Source organism: Lepidothrix coronata, unplaced genomic scaffold, assembly GCF_001604755.1.
Source record: "Lepidothrix coronata isolate B3197 unplaced genomic scaffold, Lepidothrix_coronata-1.0 Scaffold89, whole genome shotgun sequence".
Classification (NCBI taxonomy): Eukaryota; Metazoa; Chordata; class Aves; order Passeriformes; family Pipridae; genus Lepidothrix; species Lepidothrix coronata.
In genome coordinates, this window is record NW_016690269.1 from 242231 (window position 1) to 269656 (window position 27426).

The following is a 27426-nucleotide window of genomic DNA, read 5'->3' on the forward strand; positions in this document are numbered from 1 at the left end:
CCCCAAAACAGCGTCTCCCTAAGCCCCCTCCAACTTCTCCTTCCCAGCCCTCCTCCTCCTTCCCCTCCCAGGGCAGTCCTCACTAGCTCCTCTCTGGCTTTCCCCACAGACCCACATGGGGTGTTTCTCTTCTCCGCCTCCTTCCCACCCTCTCCCTCTGTGGATCCTCTCACCCCAGGACCAAAGGAGCTCTCTCAGCAGCCTCCACTGTCCTACATGCACTGCTGAAAAAAGGGGCACTTCATCAAAATAAAGCGCGAGACACCCAACTGAAACAAAGTGTAACACAACCTGCCCTGGTGGAAAAAACAGTTTGCTTTTTGTAAACCCAGCACATAATTTATGCCTTTATACCTCTCACTGCTACAAGCCATTGTTAAAATGCACTGTTTCTCAGGAGAGGAACTGGACACTTTAACCCTTAGCAGTAACAATTTCAGCCAAAGAAGGAGGGAAAAGGTACAATCCTCCATCATGGTGGCTCCACTGCTTCCACTGAAGCACCAACATGGGTGTGAAGAGAAAAAAATACAACACTCAGCGTAGTCAAGTATTTCCTTATGGAGAAATACAAAACAGAAATATGAAGGCACACTGAGAATGTTCGTGAGGTTGACAACAATATTGTCCGATCTTCAATCCATCCCACCAACAGTCCTGAACCCTGAGAAGTCTTATGCAAATTTACGATAATAGTTTGGTTTTCTATAATGCTTTCAGATGAACTATCCAAAGACGTTTCACAAATGTCATCTAAGAATCCTATCATATCAGTTTTTGTATGATATTATGCATTGTGTACAATAAACTGGTCTCAAAGTGGCATCCCATGGCAGAATACCAGGGTCCAAGGCTCAGGGACAGCCAAAGCCGTTGCAGCCGCCACAGACACAGGAGCACCAAACCTCTACCCAGGGGGAAGCCAGCAGAGAAAGCCAAGGAGATTGCTGGTTTGTGGCATGTTGCAAAGTCCAAGCTGAACAAATTTGTATCAACACATGAAGTCCTGAATTTCAAAGCTGGACATCAAACAACACACATGCTTCATCTTCTAAAAGACTCACTTTTGCCCATGGGAACCTGGTGACTCTACAGGGGTCGGGAGCCTTCTGCCTTTCATTTTTGAGGTGGAAACTTTCCCTACAATGCTGAATTCCCCATCAAATCCGCAACATGGAACTGACTTCATTAAAAACCAAACAAACAAAAAACCCAAACAAATTAAAAAAACCCCATGCAACAAAACCCCCATAATTTTCCAAAGTTTTTCTTTCATTTCTTCACCCACACCCAAACTAGACTGGTAATGGTCACAATATTGTAAGCCAGTTTTCATTACAACATTTTTATGGAAAAGCCAGGAATCTTAAAGAACCAGGAATCTTTTCCAACTTTGGTGATTCTATGTTTCTACATCAGAAGTTTAGATTAGGTATTAGGAAAAAAATTGTTATGAAAAGGGTTGTAAAGCATTGAAACAGGCTGCCCAGGGAAGTGGGAGTCACCATCCCTTGAAGTGTTCATAAAATATGTGGTTGTGTTTGAGGACATAGTTTCATGGTGAACATTGTGGTGGTGCTGGGTTGACAACTGGACTTGATCTTAAAGGTCTTTTCCAACCTTCAGATTTCTGTGATTCAGTAGGTACAAATGTTGTTTTCAGAAGATTTCTGTAGCACTTTCTGAATACAAGGCCTTCAGGGCAGGGGCAGAGGCAGCAGGAACCAAATTCTGTGCACACAGAGGGCAAAGCAACAGGTTTGGACACTTCAACCAGAGTGTTTTGTACAGAAAACAAGAAGTGTTAGGAAGGGTACTGGGGATGTGGAGTGGGGGAGACAGTCCTGTGCCTTCATGCATGCTGCAGGCATGCCTCATCCCAATGGAGGCCCTGGGAAGGCGAACATCAGGGGAATGATGTGGTGCTTGCTTTGATGTGGCATTCACCAAGGACGGACAGGCATGAAACCCCACTCATCTTGTGGGGTAAATCTTGAGCTGTTTTTCCCCTTTGCTAATTAGCTGAGACCCACTGACAACCAAATCTGACCAGCAACAGGTCCAGAATGTGAAGGCCTCGGGACAAGGCACTGGAGACTGGGGCATGACAGAATTCCTAAACTCAGAAAAAAAACACCCCATCCCACCTGCATGCCCATGGGGTGGGGAAATGGCCTCCTTGCCTTCAGAAAAGCACCTAGAAATACCAGAAATTATCTGCACATGGGTATAAAATATGAAACAAAATAGAGACAGGCCGACCAATGAGCAGGGTATCTATAGGGTGCTGGTCCCACATAAAGAGATTCTGTCTGAAAACACTCACAGTGTGCTGCTGCTGGAGGCCCTGTACCTGCCCGGTATCATGACAGGCTCCAGGGGGGACCTTCTACACAGAAAAATCATCGAAGATTACAGGGTTTAGTGAAACATTTCAGCTTTTATCAAAATATTGTCTGAAAAGACAGGTTCAGCCAGGCATGCTGCTGTTATAATAATCACTATTTTGCCACTAAAACATCAGAAGAAGCCTGGGCACCACACAGAGAGTGGAACATCAGCACGAGCAAACAGTATGAAGCAAACAGAAAGGAATCCACCACCAGTATGACCTGAGCACCTCTCCCATCCCAACAGCAGATTGGGTTCTTATGTCGGAAGGGTATTTGGCATTATATTTTCAAAATTTCCCCCCCAGTCACAAGAACAAGACAGGAAACATTCGAACAAAAACAGATGTGGGATCTGTGCCCTCAGCAAAATCTCCACTGGTACAGAGCCTCGCAGTTTGGCAATGCCTGAAAACCATTTATCAGCCATGTAGCCTGATGACAATTTCTTGTGTACCATAATTTATTCTGTTACTTAATCCTGTGTTTCAATTATTTAGGGAGGTCCTAATAACCAGTGAAATACTGTAAGTCTAACATAGCATCTGACAAGTGTGATTCTTCTGCCTGGCTTCACTCCACAGCTCCCATTCCAGGAATGCGCCCATCTCCTACAGCACCTCCTCCCCAAGCCCTCTCGATGTCTCTCTGTACGTGACTTGTCTGGGCTGACTTGGACCTGAGGTCAGTCCTGAGCCTGGAGGGGGCTTTGCAGAGGACCTTGGCCTCTCCAAGGTTGCTCTTATTCCATTACCCTTTCAAGGGGAGAGGAGCAGAGCTGAAACCATGCCCCTACATATTAATCTTCTGTCTTAGCACACAAGTTCCCTCCTTTCAGATTTCCTTTTTTTTTTTCATTATGAGAAATTCTGCTACCACCGGGTTTTTAAGCAATCACTGTTCATAGAACCAGAGAGGAATTTTGAAGCTATCCCTCTTGTCTGGAAGTAGCTTAGCTCCACAATTGCTTTTTGTCATTCAGACACTACTGTAGGTTGTTTCATTCAACCACCTCCTAAAAAAGGGCTACCCAAAACTATGGCATTCTTCTGAAAATTAAGCATTTGGATAAGCAAGTTTCTCAGGCTTCTGGGCATTGCATGTTCCACCTCATCCCACATAGTGAGTGAACAGGTGCTGCTTGTCCACCTCAACCACACTTTTCACACTTTCCATTATAACCATACCAAAGTTTCCCTAAGTCACACCATAACAGCTGGAATGAACAAGGTGGCTGGACAGCCAGATCATGGGATCATCCAGGTTGGAAGGAAGTTCCAGAGGCCCCTCAAAGCAAGGCCAGCTATGGAGCCAGGCCAGGCCAGTCAGGGGTTTATTCAGCTTGGTCTTGAAAACACCACAGATGGAGACTGCACAATTTCTGAGGGCAAACTCTGCCCTGTCTGACTGCCCAAGTGGGAAGAACTGCCCCCTTGGGCCTTGCAGAGCCTCTCCCATGTCAGTTCATACCCCTTTCTCTTATGCTTCTACCACGCACACCCTTAAAGAGCCTGGCTCCTTCTGAGATGTTTTAGCACAGCAAGTTCTTCAGGGAAGCATACTCCCATCATTGTCAATTATAAAATGATGGACAGATTTAGAGAAAGGCCACAGAATTAGTGTAAAATAGCAGTGATTTCCAAACCAAAGGCTGGAAATTGTATTTGAAACTTGTCAAAGCCTGTGGGATCCAGATATTTACTGGAGACTAAGTAGAGAAGTCTTGTTCCATTCTTTGAATGCTGCTGCAAATCCTTCCCCTCAAATATAATGTGAGTTGGCCAGGCACTAATTAAATCAATGGGCAAATATGTTTACTCACAGATTTGTCCCTGTCTTGCAGGGCTAACACAGACATAAGAAGGTCGGTCAATTTTTCTCTGACATAATTGGCCAACTAGTGTTGTAACATGACATTGTCTGATATTGGTGAAAGATGTGGTTTCTCTGTCTAAACTGAAAAAAAAAAATTATTGCAAAACACACGATGAACAAATACGCAATTACTTAATGCCAGTTCCCAAATTTCAAAGAAATGTGAACACTTCTGTCAAGTGGGAAAATCTTTTCTTGAATTTTCCACCTCTCTATCACACTTAGAAGCCACAGAAAATCCCTGGAGGAAACCACCTGCTGCCTTTGGAAGATGTTGTGTTCCATGTCATCACTAAGCTCTGGATGTAAAGCTGATGGAAGGTGCTGAGATAAAACTTGGTGACTGGAAAAGCACCTCCTTCCAGCATTACCCAACAGGAATGTCTGCAATTTCCAAACACTGTTACCCAGATTATCAGGGAAAAAAGCACACTACACTCCTCCTCAATGGCATCTCAGTCCCTGAGAAGCTTCCAGAACAGGGGAGAATGGTCTGCCCTTGCCAGCTGCCAATCCTGTCACATGTCGCTGACACCTACCCTGCATGAGCCTGTGCACAATGTGGGGAGCCTGTCCAGGGGAAAAGACATACCCCCCACTGTGCACAGAGCAAGGAAAAAAAGAGACAAAGACAAAGGAGGTGTGAGAGCATGAGGCACAGCAAGGCTGGCCTTTCCTTTAGCTTGTGAATTTGTATTTTCACATATAGTCACATTTGAGAGTAATCAGGAGGAAAGAAAAGGGATGGTTAAAACCAGGAATGCACTGCAATTCCCAAAGGAGATGTTTACCTTGGTATTTTGGGATTCCCCTTCCCGGATGGGTCAAAGGGAGGAGATTACAAGGATGACTCTATAGGAAAAGTACTCTCATTTGGCCCCACTGGAGTCAGAGGTAGTCCCTAGATAGAGCCATGTGAGTTGGGGTATGAGGCCCAGCAAACCCAACACAGCAGACTCAGAGGTAAACAGCATTTGCATCAGCCTCAACCAGTGCTGAGGCTTCCCTAACAAAGTAACAGGCACTGGGAGAGCTCCAGTCACTCAAATTTACCCTGAAATCCCCAAGACCATGTGCTGCTGCTCTTCCCCAGCTTGGTCTCATTACGCTGATTGTCAGTACAGCAGGATGAGTGCAGAGAAACCCCGGCTCTGTCCTCTGGCAGCAGCTTTTCCTTGGCAGGATCATTCTCCCACAGCATTGCAGACCGCAGGAAATGTTCCCAGTCTCCTTCTGGGAAAGCCTGCAGGAGAAATCCCAAACTCAGGCTGCCCACCGATTCCAGACAAAGTGGGAAAGCTGGTCACCACACAATTCTATGGGGAGAAACCCCTGGGAAGGGGCATTGGGCTTTAGTGGGGCACAGAATATCTCCATCTCTCTGCCGGACAGGAGAGCAGGCAACCCTTGGATTAGCCCACCAGGGCTTCTTCTCATCTCTTTTACTTACTCAAAGACCAGCTGTTTCAATTCCATCCCTCTCAGACAGCCTCAGCTGTCCCTGCAAGCTGCAGGGTGCGCTTCACAAAGATGATGCTGATGCAGGAAGACGTTAGCTGGATACATGGCTTCTGTCATGCTCCTTTCCCAGAAAACTCCCTGCCTCCACAGCCCCACTCTCACACAGAATACCAGATGTCATACAAAGGACTCTGCTGTGACTGTCACCAGCCAACATGACATGTCACAACAAGGCAGCACATGTGAGGAATTCTGTGCAGTCTTCAGACATTCATGCACAAAAAAATGCTCGTAAGGGAGGGCAGAGCAGTAGGAATGCAAAGGAGAGGTGTTGGCCCAGGGAGCTATGCTTTTTGCTGCTATTCTAGAAAAAAAACGTTTCTACTCAAAAAAAAAGAAAGTTGATTTGCAGCAGGAAGAAACACTGGGGAAGGTTTCTATCTCCTTTTTCAATCTAAAATGAACAGAACCAAAAGAGAAGGTGGTGCATCCTTCCCCATTCCCAGCAGTGCGATGGAGGAAGATGGGGCTCAGAGAAGAGGCTCTGTCCCGAGGAGACTTCAGCCTCTGCAGCAGACGAAGGAACTCTATCAGACAGCTTTGCAGAACAACCTGATGATGGTAAAACTGGAGACCACAGTCGGCAGCATAATCTTGGAGTTTTGTGCATGGAGCAGCTCATGGAGGGAGATGGGTGTAAGTGCTACTGTCATCTCAAAAAATCTGCTTCTCTGTCCCAGTGAAATGCTCCAAGTTGCGGTTGAGCGCTGGTCCTCTCATCTTTTTTTTACCTCTTTAGATTTTACCATTATTGAAAGGTTCTACTGGGCAAGGAAAAAATGTTGCCAGCCTGAGATTTCCTCCTGAGTAGTCCTCTAAGGACAGTCTCCCCATTTCTTTTCATTTTAACAACCAGCCAGCAGAGCTGAGCAGCACTAGGTGCAGGGAAACCCCCCTCAGCACACACATGCTCTCCCCAGGGTGGGAGCAGCTCATTCCCACACCCCCTGAACCCCCCAACATGACTTGTCATGAGGACCAGCGGCAAAGCCCAGCACTCAGGGAATCAACATAACAACTGCAGCAGGGGGCCAGTCCCATGTCCTGCCAACCAGCAGGAGCACAGCTTACCCCCCCACTCCCTGTGCAGGCCAGGGGTCATGGATGCCTGTCCTCCCAGCTGCTGTCCCTCCATCACCCTGCCCGCCCAGACCCTGCGCCCTTTCCATTCGGTAGGGGTATTGATCTGCTGGCAGCAATGGGCTGGATAATTAGCCAGGAATTAGGGTTTCTATTACAGCCAGGAGGCTGCCCCAGCTGATTTATCACCTGAATAATTTACTGTGATTGAAAGGAAATTAAAATGAACTCCATTTGACAACTGTGTGCTTTTATGGGCTTTAGTGAAGACTCAAAAGCCAAATTAATAGCCTGGTGTTGTTTGATAGTCTACTGAGAGTAAATATGGGAAGGTTTTTTGTCTCCTGATGTGCTCTCCTAGGCTGGCTTTTAGAGTGGGGTTTTTTCCCTCCCACCGATAAAGCCGCAGCCCTGATCACAGAAGAGGTTTCAGCCATAAAACCCACAGAACCACTCTGGCTCCCTGCTCCTCTGTGCGCTGCCAGCACTCACCCTCTCCTGCCCTTTTCTTCAGGCAGAGAGCCAGCAGAATGGAGGGGAGCAGGCAGGCCCCACTGGCAGCCCGCAGCCCACCCTGGCACCGGCACCAGCAGCCAGGGCAGCCCACCCAGCTGCTGATGCCAGCCAGTCTCCACTGGTGCAGGATGAGGGACTGGCTGCCACTGGGGCAGCCTGAGGAATAGCATGGGCGTAATGCAGTCACCCACAGACTCGTCCTGTATCCTGCAACATCCAGTCATCACCTCGACCTGCTGCCACCCCAACAGGGCTGCAGGTGTGTTCCAGCATGGCACAGGGGGCTTCCCACCTGCTGCCAGTCAAACTCCTGCCTGCACTGAGGAACTGCCTGCAGAGCTGGCAGAGCAATGCTGGGCTCCACTGCGCCTCTTCCTCTGTTTTTATTTTTTCTCAGTTTTAGTACTTGTGTACATTTTTTGAGCCCTGTGTTGTTTTGTTTTCCTTTTTAATTTTGCTTTTCATTTAGCACATCGTGCAATGCAGCCACAGTTAAGAGCCTACCTTGGAATGCTCAAATCATTTCTACAGGTGGCAGGTCAAGAAAAGATCTGGTTGTTCAAACAAATGATGAGTTAGTTTCATAATTTTCACCATTACTGGACTACATGAAGTTTTGGGAAGACACAAGCAAATATTAGCTCTGCATTTCTAATACAAGTGTCAGAGTATTTTCAGATACTCAGCAGCCTCTGTAGGGCCAAAGGTTTCCCAGGACAAACCTATTTCTCACACTCCAGGAAACAGGACCACGCATATTGTTCCACAGTTCATAGAATCATGGCACGGTTTGGGTTGGGAGTGACCTTAAAGATCATCTCGTTTCAGCCTCCTGCCATGGGCAGGGACACCTTCCACCAGGTTCATTCCTTCCTTCTGCTTCTTCAGTAACTGCACTTGGGGACTGAGTGAGTCCACTTAAAATACAAACAGATTGTACTTTCTGGCTTTACTGGGATTTTCCTTGTTATTCCTGAGGATCAGACTCTAGTACTGTGAGGAGGATTGTGCATCTCTGTGCTCTCAGGAGCTGCACTCCTGCGAACACATCATACAGCACAGCTCTTCAGAGCAAAAAAATCCTAAGATTCCTCTTTCAAAGCCAAAGCATACTTGAGAGGAAAGCAAAACTTGAAGATTTTCAAAAGGGCTTTATGCCCCTCTCTTTGTCAGTCCAGAGAACTCCTTCGTCATAAATCTCTCTGAATCAGGTTTCAACTTCATGCAATTCTTTGACTTTTCCAACTCATAAGTAATTTTAAGGGGTTCCTTAGCTATCAGAATTCTCTTAGTTATCCAAATTCCATCTGCCTATGCTTATCCCTAGATCCATGTTTACTTGCATTCCATATCACAAACACGTTACTATATGTTTGCCAGGTTACTGGTTTCTGCCAGAGCCCAACATATCTACATTTTATACAGAAATTTATCTGAAAAAAGATATTCGGTTTAGTTCTAGCTAAAAGCAAACTAAAAAAGCTAGTGCTAAAGCCCTAGGAAGGGCCTGGGAATTATCTACCATTAGCAGCAAGAAGTTCTCTTCTATGTCAGGTGACCTACATAGTGTTGAATTTGGTCACATTATGTTATGTCTTGTTATGGCCCTGTTCTAAAGTTTGTTGAAGTCAATATAAATATTCCTCTTGGCTGCAATGAGTATTCAACTGGACCATGTGTGAAGCTGAAGTACAAGAGTCCATTTGTGTTGTGGACAGAAATCCAGCATGAATAATTCTCTTCTTTATTCTGAGGAAATTAATGCACTGACTCTCAGTTGAGCCAATCTGGCTGTATATCCGTCACCCTGTATTTTTCTCCTGTAGAGGTGTTAATGCTGCTCTCACAGCTGCCACAAGCACATTCATCCACAAGCCCCCTTCCCACCTTGATGGGGCTTTCCTGAACCTGTCCAGCCTCCCATGCCTGAAGCCCCTGTCTCTTCTTGTCTTTCCTGGGCCTTGGTCTCCAGGAACATCTCCTGTCTGTGCTTTGCCTGGGGAATGTAAACAGTACACACAATGGATGCCACACGCTCAGCCATCCCAGGGCAGCTTCTCAGGGATACTGGGAAGAGCTTTTCCATCCTTCTGGCTGGAATCGAAGGAAGCCATTGGAGGACAATCACCCTCACAGCCAGGCTCAGGGGTTTGCAGAGTACAGCCAGTGCCTCTAGTTCCTCCAGCTCTTAATGACCTATAGGCATTGGAAAATTTTGCGACTCAGTGTTGCAGCTCTGTGCACAGGATGAGTGCCTGTTCTGAATAAAATCTGAATTGTCACTGCAGTGACCAGGAATGGTGGGGTTTTGCCTGCGGCAGGGGCCAGGCTGGAGTGTGTCAGTCTGCCACTGGTGTAGATGCACAGCACAACTCCAGGGCCGGCAGGGAAAAGCCATTCTTTGTGTCAGTATGGTTTGCTCCAAGGACAACTGGGGTGCAGCCTGTGCCAGCAACACAACAGCCTTCCCTGTGGGCAAGGGGACTTCATCACAGAGGCTGACACACTGAGGATCAGTAAGGCCCATACACAAACATACACACACAGAGAGAAGCACAGTGAGAACGGGAGCTGCTGCCAGCCCAGAGGCAGATGCTGTGAAGGTTCTCCTTCTCCAGGACCTGAAAATTACATTGAATTCAAGTTGTGGGCTTCATCCCGGCTGATGGAAGAGCTGTGTGGAAGTGGTGGGCAGCAGCCATGTACAGAATGGCAGTGCAACACTGACATTGCAAACACACCACTATGTGCATTTCCAGACCAGTGCCCAGAAACACGTGAAACTAGTTTTCCATGAACATATGCAGCCAGTGCAAATTGATCACAGGTTGTTTGCAAAAAATGAGTACAAAAGGGCACAAACATGAGGGAAAGCCATTCATTCTACATAAGAATTCATATTTATAGCAGGACTCTGCCGGGGGAAGTGGGACAGGGTAATTCTAAAGTACTGACTTTATGCTGTGTTTTCTCCCCACAGTATATAGACTCGAAAGGACTTGATGCTGTTTGCACAGAAGACCTTAATTCTCCAGCTCCTAGCTGCTGGAATTCCCCTGCTGTCAGATGTTTCTTGTGCTCCACACATGCAGTGCTGCAGAGCACACACCTACATGTGCCCGACTGCACCACCGGCTGTCAGGCTGCAAAGTGAGGCAGGTAACAGGGGATGTCTCACTTCTGCCCCCCAGCGCACACCATACGATGGAGTTTTTAACGGTAGGAACACACCATAGGATCCCCACCTCACCCAGCACACACAGTTGTCACCATTTCTGTCCAAGAACTGTCTAATGCTTTATTTTCCTGTCACTGTCCAGTGGTTGCCTTCTCTCTCAACATGGTATGAGCCCTTCCCCAAAGACAAGTATCCATTCCCTGTGGGTCTCTCCACAGACAGCACAGCTTACAGCAGATGTGAAAACTCTTACGATGTTTATGGAAAGCAAAACATGTCTTGAGGTGAGAAATAACTCAAGAGCTTCCATTTTATACAAATGAGCTAAGGGAAATGTAAAGATAGTAAAGTGAAGGAAGTACTCAAAACAAAGGGTTTGGAAGCTGTGAGCAAGCACTCCCACACAGACATCAGTCCATCTACCTATACGTGAGGAAGAACGGACATTTTCCAAAAGGCAAGGGCAAATTTTGTCCAGAAATTTTGTCCAAAGGAGGACTTTGGGCAGCAGAGGCAAGTCCGCAGCTGGAGACCAAGCATGATGAGACTGCAAACATTGTGCTGTGCAGGAGGGACCTCTTCCTCTTGACCATGGCCAAGGGCCTTCCCCCAGCACACAAATGAGGAGGAAGACTTAGAGAGGAGGCAAAATCAGGAAGAAAAAGGGAACTACCTTGTCTAGAGACTAACTTCTTCCAATAAAATACCTGGAGCCCTCCTCAGGTGAACAGCACTGGGACATCAACAAGTTTTTGTGCAAAATTATTGATATTCAGATGGCTGCTACTGGATCAAATTTCTAATAAAATGGACAAACAGTGGGTCAGCAGCTCCTACCAGTCTTCTCCCCACATCCTGTCTCTATGGGGAGGAGCATCTTTTCCATATTTTCCTCTACGGAAATAGCTCAGGGCTCCATACATCCACCACTGATTTAGCTCCTACAGCACTCTGGACAGCTTGATGTCACAGGCAGACCTTGCTTTACTACAGCAATCTATTGCAAGGACAACTGTGGTTTTCCAAGGCACATCATTAATGTTCTCAGTATTTTCTTTCTCATTGATTTCTTCAGCCTTACTGATTGATGCAGACAGCTTCTCTGCTTTGGTTAAGCATCATGACAGCTTTGCTTGACTTACCAAGGAGGTAAGACATGACCGTTTTGGTAACGGCTAGGGTTCATAGCCGTGACCCTGTGAAACACAGCAAGTCTTACACATCTGCTCACGTTGAAAGTTACAGTTCACACACCATCAGAAAGCACAAGCTGACCCCAAACAACCACAAGCCCTTGACCATGATCCAGCCTTCCAAAAGCAAATGACCATGCTCCAAGCTATATGAAAGCAAACAACCACAAATTTCTCTTGTAATCAAATGCAAAAATGCCTAAGCAAGATGCTTCTGCAAAGTATCTTTTGAATCTCATAGTGTCACATTTCTTAGCATCTTATTTGACTTCCCAGAGCATTCAGACAGTCCTCTGTTCACCAAACTGACAGCAGCATATCTCCAATTTTAATAATCCGGTTGCTCAGAGCTGTTCTAGTCAGAGCTCCTTACATGGGCCTGGGAAGATCCTTGCTCCACCAACAGTCATATATCCCAAATTTGATAAATGGGATAACACTTCAGCAACACCCTTATTCAAATCTCCCATTCTTCCTATAAAAAAAGGAAAAGTTTATATCTGGATAAATGTTCACTCGCTGCTGGACTGTCTCCCATGAGCTACAGCTGTCCATGACTCAGGGGATCCAGAACACAGAAAAAAATACACAGTCCTCTCCCATCGTTGCTGTCTTTGCAATGACTATTTGGGCCCGTAAAAGTTTTGCAGGGACAGAGCTAATACCACACAGTTCCTAGGTGACCAATGCTGAAAAGGCTTGCCTCAGGTGTGGGCACAGTGCCTGTCCTCTCCACTATCACCCGTGTTTGGATGGGATAACCACCATCTAGTGGTACATGAAGGCCACTTCACCTTCCAGAGACAATGATGGCTTGGCTTCCCATCTTTTTTCAGCTCAAGTTCAGATCTGCAGAGTTTCTCAGCATGTGTGAATCAGGGAAGCCAGAAAACTAGCAGAAGCTGGTGAAAAGTAAATGTCTCTGTGAATGAAATAACAAATGTGAGCCTAAAGGCATGAGGAATTTCCACTCTACCATAGGACTTTCAGCGTAAGTAATTTTTTTTTTTAAATGTATGCTAATACACATTCCTTGAGTGGATCCATGATGGTAGTAATCTGCCATGAGAGAATCTCCAGTGGCCCTCAAAAGTACAGATTCCTCCAAAGGGAATCGGTGTTTGGCTGCAGTTAGAGGAGTCCATCCACCTTGCTAAAAAGCACATCTGTTATTAAGAACCCTGAAGACAAAAAGCTGAATACATCATTGAGTAGCAAGCTAGACCAATACCAGTGCTGATAGCAGTATATTAATTTCTACCTCCTTCTCAGCAGCTGAATTAAATACTGCTACCCAAGAGGAAGAACACAGAGAGATGTGGCTCATCAGTTTTTGCGTGTGCTTCTGCATCATGCCTGCAAAAATGGAACTTTCCCAAAATATTAGTGCCAAGTCCTCCTCAAACACACTGCTGATCTGTAGGTGCAACTAATTTACCTTCACATGCTAATGGGTGTTTCTCTCAGCAAATGGCCAGTTACACGCCTAATAAGCCATTTCTGGATACAAAAATCTGATTTGTGCCCACAGTCATGATAACTAGGAACCAAAATTAGGCACTGGGTTTTGCAAGTCTTCCTCTTTTTATCTGCAATGCCTGCTTTTGATCTAACAAAAACATTAGAAGCTGTGATGCTCTTTAAAGGCTCATTTGATGCAACTGGTCCAGATCAGGCATAATTTCATACCCAAACATTTGCTAATGTTTGCTGAATGAGTGTTTTCCTTTATTTTTTAATAGACTTTCATGGTTAACATGCACTTGGCTGAGATGAGCTTGACAACACACCTGTTTTTCTGTGATTGTCTACTGAAACTCTGAGCAGCCTTTGGTGATGTCCACCAAACAGACCTCTGCCAGCAGGAAGCATATCAGGAAAACATGAAATACTTGCAATAGTACCTGCTCTGGCTTGATGGGCTCAGTTGTTGTGAAAATGTCGGAATAATGTTGCCTCTCGAAGACACGATCCAACACTTCCAGCTGCTGCTGGGTGAAAAGGTCTCCTCGCATCTGTTTCCGAAGAAAATCTCTGCTTGGGAGAGAATGGCCATTTGGCACTGGAGATTCCTGAATACCTTTCAAAGATGAGAGAGAAGAGGAAGAGTAAGTAGTCATGTCAGTGATGAGGCCTATAGAACAGTATCTCATTTTGTCCCTTGAATAGACGTGGGTACTACTATGGTGATGTCATGAAGAGCTTTAGAGAGGTTACGTATCACTGGAAAAAGCACTGGACAGCCAACCCTCAACCCACCAATGATTTCACATATAATTTAAAGGCAGGGCAAAGGATAATGGTCCCATTTCTTCCTTCATCACTTTTACTGCACTACCTGAAAACCTGTCTGGTTCATGGTTTGCATGCAGGATGACACAGGAGGATAATGACAGTCACGGTAAACTTCAGTTAGCACCCATACACTCTGTCCCCTTTCTGTGCTACCTGCAAATCCTGCTCAGCTCCACCCTGTGCTGAGCTCTGAGCTATGGGAGTACCCATGTTGGGAAACACAGACTCTATGTGAAGCATCACCAGCAGCACTGCTCAGGCATTCCCAAAACACAGCCTGCATTGTACAGAAGTGGGACATCCCTGGACCGAGTTACCACTGCAACACCCTCAAAAAGGCCTGATCCAAGGCACTGTTCTGACACTCCAATTCACTCAGTATTTCCAGGGTTTACCGGCAGGTTGCAAGCCTGGGCTCCAAGGCACGTTTTCCTACCTTTTCCCTTTGGCAGAGAGTTTCAGCAGAAGTCATAAGTGACAGCCCATGGCTGAAAAGCCACAAGACAAGTTTGAAAAATGTTTAGATTGGCAGTCTGAAAAGACTTTCGCAATACAGGGGCTTGTTTCAATTTGCTTTTTGCAGATTCACAGTGGTTTCCTACTTTTCCTTCACCTGTCAGTGCTGGAAATGTATCTTTTATGCAACTAAAAGCTGAGGTCTGCAGTATTCCCAGAACTCCAGGAGGTGGAACTCCAAGAACAACAGTAAATATCAGATTTCTTCTCCAGATGGCAACATCAGACTAGACAGAAGGAGGAAATGTTTTAAAAACAGAATCTTTCTGCCAGAATAGTTTTGAGGAGTAGAATTCAAATGCATCCTTAATGGCAAGATTTCCATGAGTGCTGCAGTGGCTTACAGTCCAAGAAGTCTGCAGAGGAATAACATGACCCAGATCTCCTCTGGCAGATGCTACATCAAGTTTTTTGATGGCAAGTATAGAGGTGATCTGACAGAAGTGATCTGTGCAAAAACACCCTGCTGCTGTAGACATCAGTTTTGTCCACAAACACGTACCAGCCATCAGTAACATGGGTGATGCACATTGGACAAAATTTTTCACAAGGGACTATTGATTTGAGATCATCCTTCAGCACAAATGGATTTTGCAGAATATCCTGTCTATCCAGAGAACTGGACTGCTATAAGACAGAACTGTCAGACTGGGGGACCAACACAGGGAAATACAGTTTTCAACCTCGGTTTCTAACACTGAACTGAAGCAGAATAGTGCTAATGCTGAACAGGCATTTGATGTAAGCAATTAATGCTGGAAACTTCCTTCTCTATTTCAGATCAGCGGTTTTGGTGACAACTTCATGTTTAACTGTTTAGAGAAAGTCATGCAATTTTATCGAGATTAGATGATGATGGCTTTTGTGAAGTGCAAGGATAAGTTTATTCAGAGTTTGGCATCAAAGTTAAAGCTTTATGTACTTTCATGATAAAGGGCATGATGAAAGGGAGTGAAATGATACAAGACATGACATGACCTGGAAAATGTTCTTGGTGATGCCAGTACAGTCTGTGCACTGTTTGTACACCCAGAGTTCAGGTGTATAATGAGATCTCATTGTGTTTGAAAATGGAGAAGCCATCCCACGGGTGTGCACTTGTGGGAAACTGAATCAGTGTCCTGAGCAGGGTTGGATACTCAGGAGGGACTTGGATCAGACTGGCAGGGTGGCTGCTGGAGCAGGTGGGACAGGTGCTGAAGCCTAGTGCTGCAGGAGGGGAGGTGTGAGCTCTCTTTGGGCCATTTTGGCAGGTCTGGATGTGTTACATTTTTTTAACACACTTCTAGGGTTAAATACTTATCCGTGACATGCTTTCTGGAACAGCAGGAGAATATTTGAAATTCCTAAATGTGACTAAACAAGAACTTTAGTGATACTCACTATACAACTCGATTTAAAATACTGTTTTTAAGACTAAGGACCAAAATAGGAAGAAAAAAAGACCCTTGACCATATCTTCACAAAACATTAGAGCATGTTTAAAAGCCCTAAGGCTTAGTATTAAAACAAGACAAAATATAGAAATCCCATGGCAGGGAGTTGGAACAAAATGATCTCTAAGGTTCCTTCCAGTCCAAACTGGTTTATGATTCTATGATTCTATTTAAGTACTGTGTTATAGTGTAAGACAGACCCTGCCCTGGTGCAGGTCCACTTGAGAGTCTCAGTGAGGTAACAACAGCTGAGAAATGGATGCCGTCCCCAAATCCAGCTGGAATAATATTTCCAGTGTTATTAATAATAAAGATGTGCCATGAAGTGTGCATCTCCATGGTAGATCTGTCTGAAGTCAAAAGGAATCTACCGATTTTCAGGTTGGGTTTAGGGTTTTTTTTGGAACAATATGGTTTTACAGGGTGAATCAGGAAGTGAATAGCTAGTGCCATGAACAGCTCACATTCATAAAGGACATGATTTCTGTCTCTAATTTGTACTGTCCAACTTCATTACCTGTTATCATACCTAATTACACCACCTTATAGGGAAATGCAGGCTAATTAAGGGAGGATGTTATTCACCACATTCAAAACATTATAAAGTAAATGAAATATTACCAGGAGGCAAAAAGGTGATTTGTTTCCATAGCATGCCTGTAAGTTAGTCCAGAGAAGATAAAGAGTCTGTTTAATTACAACATGGAAGGTTTTGTTTAAAAAGTAAGCTGAATTTTCTTACCACCTTCTCAGGATTGTGTGCATTTGACAGACAGCTGCCTCATGCTCCTCCCAGCAAAGCATTAGTTTTAGGACTTCATATGTGGTAAGAGATCTTTGTATTTACACTATTTGAGTTTTCTAAGCACTGGGGTTTTTTTAAAGAACAGTATCACTAAAAAGCTTTATATTTTGAAGTGTATCTAGCTGATCACTGTGCAAATATTTTCTAAAGAAATCATTACATTTCACAAAGATGGGTATAGGTTTTACCATAGATCAAAGTGAGAAAGAGGGGAAAAAAAAGATAAATCATCAGAGATCCAAAAATACTTTTCATTTGGAGAAGATATCAGGCCATTTCGGTGGCACTGATAGAGTCTCTTCTCTGTCTCCATTACCCATTGAAGGCAGCCGGAGTCAGGAGCTGACTACGCTAGATTATATTCCCTATAAGGTGGTCACCAATATATATATATATATGATCTTCAACCTCTATTGATTGACCAATTTCACAAGCAAAGACTGGTGAAATGAAGCTGAAATGAACATCATGCTTTAACTCATTGAACCCATCAGGCCTGAGTTAATCTCACTGCCCACTGTCTCTGATAGAATTCAATTGATCAATCATGTTTCGGTGATAGTACCATTTCAGTGGCTTATTGCTTCTTCATTTCAAGCCTCGACCTGTTAGATATACTTGGACCAGCTCAGCTCCTTCTGGAGACACATAGACTCACATCTGCTGATGACAGCACGTTGTCCTGCCTCTGGGCTTGGGAAAAGTCTAGGGAGTGCTGCTGAACACTCCCACCTTTGCATTCTGTTTTTACATGTATTTTACCAATTTTTCAGTGAGGATGGTGTGAGGACATGAGGAACCCAAATGGCTCAAGCCCCCTGCCCTCTGATCAGTGCTTGGACAAGCAGGGACGTCAGTGGTTTGGTGGCCATCTGGCTCCAGCTCTCATGTGCAGCAGAAGCTGTACACGCTGCCAGTACATAGCAGACTGTACTGGAGATGGTCCTGACTGGGCACTGCCAGCACACCCACACACCCCACAAGCACAGGGCTGGCCAGGGCTCACCACACCTGTGGCTAGCACTGGGTGGCCAGTGGTCTTCACTGATGTCCCACCTGCGACTTTAATGCACAGCCAGCCTGGGGGCATCCCATTTGCCCCCAGCCTGGCCTCCCTCCTGCCCTTTGCTCCTGCAGAGTCCCCTGGCACTTCTTGGAGACAAAGGCCATTTGGACTCTGCTGCATCTTGGTCCCAGCTGCACCTGGCCCAGTCAGCAGCAAAAGCAAGGTCCCTGACTCTTGGCAGGTTGCCTTCACCACATGCACAGTATCACAGACCAGGCTGCATCTCCCTGGCTCCCTGAGGTGAGACCTTATCACACTACACCCCTCTCAGCAGCACCTGTCTGCACGCAGGATACAGCTGGCCAGTCCCTGTGGGCCCAGCACCAAATTTGCACTGGCTCTGGGGAATAGAAGCAGCAAGACGGAAGGAGCTGAGCCCTCTCATTGGCCTGTCAGTGCTGCTCTTCCTAAAACACTCAGCAGCAGAGAGATTAGCACCTTTATCACTAACCAACCACTTCTGGGGTTTCTTTGAGGAGTGAATGAGCTCCTCTCCACTGTTAGAACATTTGTGTCTGCCGTCTAGGACAGCTGGAAGTCCTCCCTGATGTACAAGCTGAAGCCAGGTTGTACACCCACAAGATGGACATGCTGGAGCCGTGCCAGTGCACTCATGAGGTGTCATCCCGCAGCGTTGATGCACACCCAGGGTGCAGCTCCACAGCTGCAAAGCCACACCACAAAGCTGGTTATGGGCATCACCAACAAAGGAGGTTTGATTTAACAGAAAAAATTTCCCATGACATTACAGCTCTCCTCCTCCTATAGTTATTTAATCCTGCAATTGCCATATGGAAATTTTGTTATTTATCTCCTAGGAAAGCCCTGCCATCTCCCCCATCCCATGCACAACAAAGGCCTGGTGGGACCTCACACCTTGGCAGCCTCAGTGCTTGTGAACCTGACATCCTATACATCTGAGCAAACACTTATGCAAATAGTGCCACTGAGTGGAGCTGGATTGCTTGTGCACCTGTCCAGGCTACCAGCAGGGTGGACTTTGCTCACGCCCGTGCAGGATGCTGCTCTGGAACACCATCCGTTCCTGGGCCTGGCAGTGCCCCAGGGCTGAAGGGGCACCCAAATGTCAGAGCATCCAGGAGCAGGGCTGGGCTTGCTCTGCTGCCCAGCAGCCCCAGCAAGGGCTGCAGTGGTGGAGGAGATCCAGGTGGACTGTATCCCACGATGCTGCAGGGATGCAGTACAGCTGGCTGTGCAGATGTGCCCACCCCAGTGGGGGTCCCAGCATACAGGAGACAGCGACGTGTGGAGCAGCATGAGCTGTTATCCTGACTGTTCCTAGTCTGGGAGCTGTCAGTTCAGCCTCCATACAACACCCTCAAGGAGCCACAGTGATGCCCACGGGCACTAGCCATGTCAGATTCCACTCGAGAACAGTGGCTGAAGGGACCGATGGAACCTCTGCAGGTCTGGTGATTGCCTTTCTGATGCAGTTTTACATTTCAAAAACTAAAAATTATGTCAGTGATAGCCCCTTGCACTGTGGGGAATTCAAAAGGGCAGAGATGGAGGTTAGAAGGAAGATGCTAAGCAAAACAGAGCAGAAGCCCCAGGCCCGGCCCACAGACAGTGGGAAGGTGCATTCCCTCATGGCTGCTGAGGCCACAGCAGACTGTGACATCTGGACAAGTCCCCGGGTCCACAGGACCCCTCAGCCATCTGCTGCATGATGTAGGAATGGACTTGTATTTCTGTAATTTCTATAATAATTAGGGGAGGTATAACTACAGTAATTACATAAGTAATTACAAGTTCTTTAACAAATGATTGCAAGAAACTGATTGTTTTCCTAATCTATTTCTGTAAGCTGTGTTCAGCAGCAATCTTTGGAGACATGCACTTTATATCATGTATTGCCAGGTCAAAGTACATTTTTAAATGCTCATTTGAAGCAATTTTAACATAGTTTATACCTACTTCCATACCATGTCATAACACAACTTTTCATCACTTCTTTCAAAAAATAATTTCTAGCTATGCTTAGGAGACAAGGACTAATGCAGGTTACAGATGAAACTATGTTCTGTGTACCTTTGGAAATGCTAAACTGGCCACTGGTTATGAACAGCTGGGAGAGTATTTACAGCTTTGAAAAATACTGGGAGACAGAAATTTGACAGTCAAAGGAAACGTGGTGGTAGGACATGCAGCCCAACAAGGTCTATGCGAAGAGTGATCACTTGGGACAAGGATTGATGTCTTCTCACTGACAGAGGACAGGGTTAGATTGGATATTGGGAAAAAATTGTTCCCTGTGAGAGTGGTGAGGCCATGTCACAGGTTGCCCAAAGAAGCTGTGGCTGCCCCTGGATCCCTGGAAGTGTCCAAGGCCAGTGTCCAAGCTCACGGGGCTTGGTGCAACCTGGGATAGGAGAAGGTGTCCCTGCCCATGGCAGGGTGTAGAATGAAATAGGGTTTAAGGTCCCTCCCAACCCAAACCATTCTGGGATTCTGTGACTTGCTGTCCTTATGGAGCAAAGTGCAGCAAAAAACAGAGCAGGAAACATCTGTAGGAGCCAGCAGGAAGTTTGCACACCTGGCATTGCACACCCTGCAACAGCTCAAGCCTGTGAAGACCTGGAAGAGGCTGACAAACTTCTACTCTCCCAAGGAACTGGCGTTTGATAAGAAAAATATGGACTATTCTATTGTTATCAGTCAAAACTCATCTTTCCCTGCAAGCTTAGAACTGCAAAGCAATTTTTCAACCTAACACCTTGAATTCTTCACAAATGACTGTCTGGGAAACTTACCCAGAGAAGATAAAAGTGGCGAAGAGCTCACCCACACCCAACCCACATGATGAGCCCAGCTGAGAAGCACGAAGAGCACTGCTGCATCCCAGCAAGCTCTCCCTGGGGGAAGAAGCCTTCCACTCCTGCACTGCCAAAGATCCAGGCAGAGCTCCCGGGAAATGCAGAGAACTCCCAAACAGAGATGCTGCTCCTCCTAAAATGCAAATTCGTAGAAAACATTCAAGCAGAACCCCTAAGATATGACAAGGCTGGATTTACTACAAGCAAAGGAGAGACTGTGGAGGATGGAGCTCACTCCATCAGCAGCATGGCTGCTCTGCACTGTCTCACGAGTGGAAGGTGTCTGTTCACACTTCCTACATGATTGTCCACAAAGAGCACTCACAAAGAGCTCTTAATACCTGCAGATTTTTCTTGTGCATAAATTAAATATGTCATTTTCCAAAATCAAGAATGATAGTCTGCAGCCTGCACGTTTTCATGCTTACAATGAAGCAAGCAATGTCACAGACAAATTCAGTGTATCGCCTTACAGCTATAATGCAAAACACAGGAATAAAAAGCCATTATAAAATAGAATATGCAGCTACAAATTTTTACAAGTAACACAAGGTACAAATTTAATGATATTTTTATATATTTTATCCACATCAATTAGTAGGGAGGAATTATGTTTTAAAGATCATCCATGTGGCTCCTGAGTGTACTTCCTACACTCAGGAGCCACATCTGTCCATCCATTGTCCTTTGGCTGCACTTCCTGTCTGCCTGAACATGAACACTCTGCTGGTGTGACAAAAAGCCTGAGGTGTTCCCAGACTGGATCCACTGTATCATGCTTAAACAAAGCCCAGCAGAGAGGCCAGGACCCACGTGCTGCCAGGCATCCATCCACTCCGCTCAGTAATGCCAGTGGAGTGCTGCACTTCTCATCTTCTGTTCTCCTCCAAGCACAGGCAGAAGATGGAAAAGGTCCATCAAACAGGCTCCTGAAGGAGAGATGCTGAGACAGTTTCCGGATCCCACTGAAGTTGGCTGTGACAGCCAGCAACAGGAGTGAGGAGCGTGGCTGGTATGCCAATGCCAGCAGCTCAACCTGGGCCACCAACCACCTGGCAGTCCTGATGCAGTTTGCTGCCTTTTGCATGGTCTGGCAGCTCCCACAGCCAGGGAGATCACCACCAGTGCCCAAGGGGTTGACTCTGATCGGAAGTCTCCCTAGCTGCACCTGTACTGTGCAGGGTAGCCTCTGCATCCCCCAGCCCCAGCATGCCACTCCAGAAGGGAGAACACAATGCTGCTGCCGCTCCTCAGCTCTCACCACTGCAATTTGGGAGATGCTGTCTGCCCGCACAGGAGGTACTGTGAATGAACAGGGCATGCAGACCAAAATTTGGTGGCATAAGCTGCAGACACTGGTTCCCTGAATGTCTCCAAGGCTTTCAACATGGTTTCCCATAGCCTCCTCCTGTGGACTCATAGGAACTGCTATGCTCAAAGACTGGGCTCACATTAACCTTATGAAGACAAATGCAAAGTGTGGCACATGGAAAAATATAATCTAGGAGTGCCTCACAGGCTGGGATTGATGCAGCTGGAGAGCATCTCTGTGGAAGGGGCTCTGGGGGTGCTGGTGGACACCAAGCTCAGTGAAGTGACTAGGGTGCTTCCGTGGCCAAGAGCCAGTGGGATGCTGGGCTGCATCAGCAAGGTCATCGCCGACAGAGATAGAGAAGTCAGCACCTGGAATACTGTGCTGAGTTTTGCACCCTGCTGTGCCAAACAGATGTGGACAGATTGGAGAGGGTCCAGAGAAGGGCCACAGAGATGATCCAAGAGCTGGAAAGTTGCCATATGATGAAAGGCTGAGTGACCTGAGTTTGTTCAGCCTTGAGAAGAGAAGGCTTAGAGGAGATCTTATGGCCATGTTCCACTTCTCCACGAGAAGATGGAGACTCCTTTTTTACAAGGAGTCACATGGAAAATATGTGGGGAAATGGGTACAAGTGACTCCTGCGGAGATTCCAGATGGCACAGGAGGAAAATTTTTCAATCAGTCATTGGAATAATCTTCCCAGGGAAGAACTAGATTCTTCAAATGCTGGGCACTTTTAGGATTTGGCTGGACAGAGTGCTGGACTCTCTTGTCTAGACAGTGCTTTTGCCAAGAATGGTTGGACCAGATGATCCTTGATGTCCCTTCCAGCCTAATGTTCTAGGATTCTGTATGAAAAAGGCAGTTGGTGAAACAGCAAAAATGTTATATCTCTATATATGCTTGTATTTTATGGTTCTGCCTTAAATGTTCTGACACACTGGAGATGGAACAAAATTAAACAGCCAAGATTTTACTTTTAAGGAAAAGCAGTGTAACTCTTTGCTAATTGTCATAATTAATTTGTGTCATTTAAACATTAATTATTTATCCTGCAGTAAACTCAACAATCTACAGTACCACTCCCCTGACGCTGTGCTTATCACAGAGATGCCCTTATTAAGCAAGGTGGGAAAATCTCCCTGCACGTACTTGTGTTATTTCAAAACCCGCTTTCATTTAGTGGGTCACTTTTTGGGCTGCATCACAGAAATTCTTCCAAACATTTCTTGAGCTCAAGAGCCTGTTCCTGCAGGCTCGGTTGTGACAAAGATGCTAGCAGCAGCTGAGATTGACCTCATGTCCCTTCCATCTAATGAGATAACTGCTCCAGGGAAAAGAATAATATTGTTTTTAAAAGTAACACATATACTGTTCATATTTAACTTTATGTTTGTGTAAGTATATATGGAGAGAGAGAGAGAGAGAGAGAGATGGCTAAAATGTGGCAAATAATTTTTGAAGACTACTGTATCTGCGGTTCCCTCTCTGTTCCCAACAGCCAGCTGTTGGCAAAACAGTGGTTTGCATGAATCAGTAATGGTGGTCTGAGAATAAATGTCTGGTGTGGCAGACATGGGCCTTGCCTCTCTCTGTTTGCTTGGTGGTGCAGAAGCCAAGGGCAGGGGATGTGACTCTGACCACACTGCAAAGCTGCAGTGAAGGGGAAATTTTTGACACTTTTTTATATAAAAAAGTAGTTATAGATTGAAACTGAATTTCATTTGCAAGCAGAGATCATTTCTGAAGAACTGTGTGAAAAAGCCCTACTGGGGAAAATCCTGAACACGTTGAGAGACCCCATCTTAAGACTTAAAAATGAAAGTTATTTTAGCTTTTCTGTTCAAAATCATTTTAGTGCTTAAATGTAAATTAATCATCTTACATAAAATCATAGCATCACAAATTCAATTACATTGGAAAAACCCTCTAAGATCATTACCCCACCACTGCCGAGGTCACAGCTAAACCATGTCTACATGTCTTTTAAATCCCACTAGGGCTGGTAACTCCACCACTGTCCTGGATAGCCTGTTCCAGTGTCTGACAGCCCTTTCAGCCAGGAATTTTTTCCTAATATCCAATCTAAACCTCCTTTGATATATCTGGAGGCTGTTTCCTTTCGTCCTATCACAAAATCACAGACTGTTTTTGATAGGAAAGGAGCTTAAAGCTCATCTTCTTACCCCCTGCCATGGGCAGGGACACCTTCCACTAGCCCAGGTTACTCCAAGCTGCATCCAGCCTGGGCTTGGACACTTCCAGGGATCCAGAGGCAGCCATAGCTTCTCTGGGCAACCTGTGCCAGGGCCTCCCCACCCTCACAGGGAAGAATTTCTTCCCAATATCCAATCTAACCCTGTTCTCTGTGAGTGTGAAGACATCACCCCTTGTCCTGTCATTTATTTATCTAGCTAGCTAGCTAGCTAGCTATCATTTGCATTTAGAAGTATTTAAAAGTAAATGAGCCATCACTCCTCATGAGTGACCAAGCCTGGGTACCAGTCCCTTCCTGCCCACCAGGTGCTCCTGTTAGTTAGGTAAAAGACAAGCACTTTTCCTTTAAAAAGACTTACAGAATCTCTAGGAGAGATTCATTATAATTTTTCAGGGTGTTAGTTCCCCATAGCTACTTGACTTTAATCCTTTTGAGAAGAAAAGCAGCCCACTCAAGATGCACACTGGCTGAAATTTTTCTTCCTTACATATGTAGGGGTGTGTATACATAAACATTTACACATAGCCATGGGTTCTTCGCAGAACCACACAGAACCACAACCACTTCCCCACCCCAGTTAAAGCCAGTGCTGACAAGACAAAACAATGCAGCGTTCGCAAAAATGACTGGATTGCACCATGTTGCTTCTAGGGAAAATCTCTGAAAGAGATCATTTTTTTAGATAAAAAGAAAAAAAAAGAAAGAAAACTTGTAACGAGTACCTCTGCTGCCACTGCAGAAGGGTAGTGGCTAGGGGCTTGGACAGAGAGGCTGTTACCCCCCACAGTAGGAAATGAGGTGTCCCTCCACCATCATCCATGCCAACTTCCCTCTCCCTGAACAAAATGTGGCAGCCAAGGACAGAGGGTCTGCTCTGCTACCACCAGTGGGATGAACCAGAAACACACTGCTGGCACCCTGCAACCCGGCATCATCCCCCTGGTGCCCACCTGCACCAGCTGAACCTCTCAAATGCTGCCAACTCCTGTACACGAGTTTGCCCTGTACCTAGCTCTCGAGAAGGCACACAGAGCCCAGGGGCTACACACCAACTCTAGTGCATTCCATGCCACTGGAATGCGGGTACCAGTCGTTACCATAACACACTCGATTGTTCTCAGCAGTGCTCCAACAAATAAAGCCATTAATTATAGCCTTTCCCTCAGCCACTGTTGGCTGGAACAGCAATCAATGTGCAACCCCTCATTGCCTGCTCTCGGGGAGCAGAGACAGATGCCATAAAAATGATCCGCAGCCCACGCCGATCCCCGCCGGCGGGCTGTGCCCAGGAATGGCCACCACGCTGCTTTGACACACGATGCTGTATTTATTTGGCCTGCCACAGCCATGGGGGAAGGTATCCCATTAGGCAATTATTTTTATCTTATAACGTCAATTTACTTATACTGATTGGCTTCCTGCTGCCAAATATCAATTAAATTGCAAATGCCTGCTGAAGCTTATTTTATGTCTCTTTCTCTTTTTTTTCCCTTCTTTTTTTATTTCCTACTTTTTTTTTCCCTTCTTGTATCCCTTTTTTATATCATTTCCCTTCTTTTTTTCTCTCTCCCCTTTTTTACTTAAAGAGAGAGAGAGAGAACCCTATGTTCGAACATAATTTAGTTTATTTCCCTTTCCATATCTCAAAGGAAAATCTATATCTCCCTCTAGAAGGCCATTTGCCCTCTGTTATTGGGAGCTGAGGTATCACAGCAGTGGGCAATTTGTTTCAACCGGCTATCGGCAGCCCATCAGGACTCCTCAGGACCTCTGCTATCTCAATGCAATTGTATCTGGTATTGCCACTTATGATTTGTTTCTAACAGTACCACCAGATGAACAGATTTTGGATCTCACAGGATGTGCCCACCTAATTCCCTCCTGCCGCAGCCACATCCTGTCCCACAATGCCCATTATCTGCTGATGGAGATCTCTGCTTGTCCCACTGGCAGAGATCCTTGTTGGCTCAGGCTGCTGCTCCCTGACAGTTGTGTCCCAGGAGGTGACAGAGTGGTTGGAGCTGCTGGAGGTTGTAAGCTGTTCCAAGGATAAACTGCTGCACAAGCAGGCTTGGACACGTGGTGAGCACAGGGAACATGAACCTGTCCAGCAGCTTCAAGTGGGTTGTGCTCACTTCGTCATGGGGATGGGGGCTATAGCTGTGCACACTCATCACCCAAGCAGCACTCAGTCACCTCTGACCTAGGGAAAAATCTAACCAAGGCATGGCATCTGCTGGTGCCTGCGCCAATGCAATATGTAAGACACCAGCCCCTCACTGCTGCAACCTTCCAGAACCAGTGAAGATGACCAGCACAAAACCCTAAAGCATCATACTTCACAAGCAAACACATAACCCATCACAACATCCTAGTGCCTGCAGAGCCCCTCTGCCTGTGCCTGCAGGGAAAGGGAAAGGGGGTGGTACTCCTTCACACTAATGGGGCCAGAGGGCTTGAGATGAGCTTCCCTGATCGAACTGAACATCCCCAGCAGCCAGAGACCGACAGCAGCAGTGTAATCTGGAGGGGGACCAGGAGCGTAAATAGGACCAGAACTGCAATCAGGATGAACAAGTGAATGCCAACCAGTGATTAAGAGGTGAAATCCCTCAGGTGCAGAGCACACCTGACACAGGGAGACAGCAGTGGATCAAACCCCTCCAGCCCTGCTGGCACCAGCTCTGACTTTCTAGAGCACCTAGAGAGGGAAAAGCCGGGCAGAGCACAAACCCAGGGAAAATCAGCTACATTTTCTCCAGAGGCAGAGGAAGACCTTATGCCCATATCTCCATCACTCCCCACTGCTGTGCACACATGCTGGGCCCATGAGGGGGTGCGGAGCACGAGGTACACGGGGGTGCAGAGTGAGAGCCCACACCTTGCCACACATGCACCTTCCTCCAGCTGAGCACTGAACACACAGCAATGTAGTAAAGATCTCCTATGAGCCAAGTCATACCTGTTACATACTATCTGCAATATATTCAAAAGTTCTTTGGCACCTTATAAAAATCCAGGTGAGTTTATTCTGGGCTTGCCAGCTACCAAGGCAACTGTCATGGTGTTGGCAATTATATCCACAGGTTTGGCTAAAGCTGGTTTAAAAACCCAGCCCCACATCTTTGAACGATGTGACCCAAAGGGAAGAGAACCAGCTACAGTGAGCACATCAGTGTACACGT

The 27426-nt window shown here is 46.1% G+C and overlaps 1 protein-coding gene across 4 annotated transcripts in view; it reads right to left on the minus strand.

Moving 5' to 3' along the window:
- The window catches only part of PAX5 (paired box 5), a 121938-nt gene that overhangs the window by 67702 nt on the left and 26810 nt on the right, over positions 1-27426 (minus strand). For all 4 annotated transcript variants that reach the window (XM_017821124.1, XM_017821123.1, XM_017821126.1 and 1 more), the window contains exon 6: positions 13658-13833. In XM_017821124.1, coding sequence (XP_017676613.1) covers positions 13658-13833 — 176 coding nt within the window. The remainder of the gene's footprint in view (positions 1-13657; positions 13834-27426) is intronic.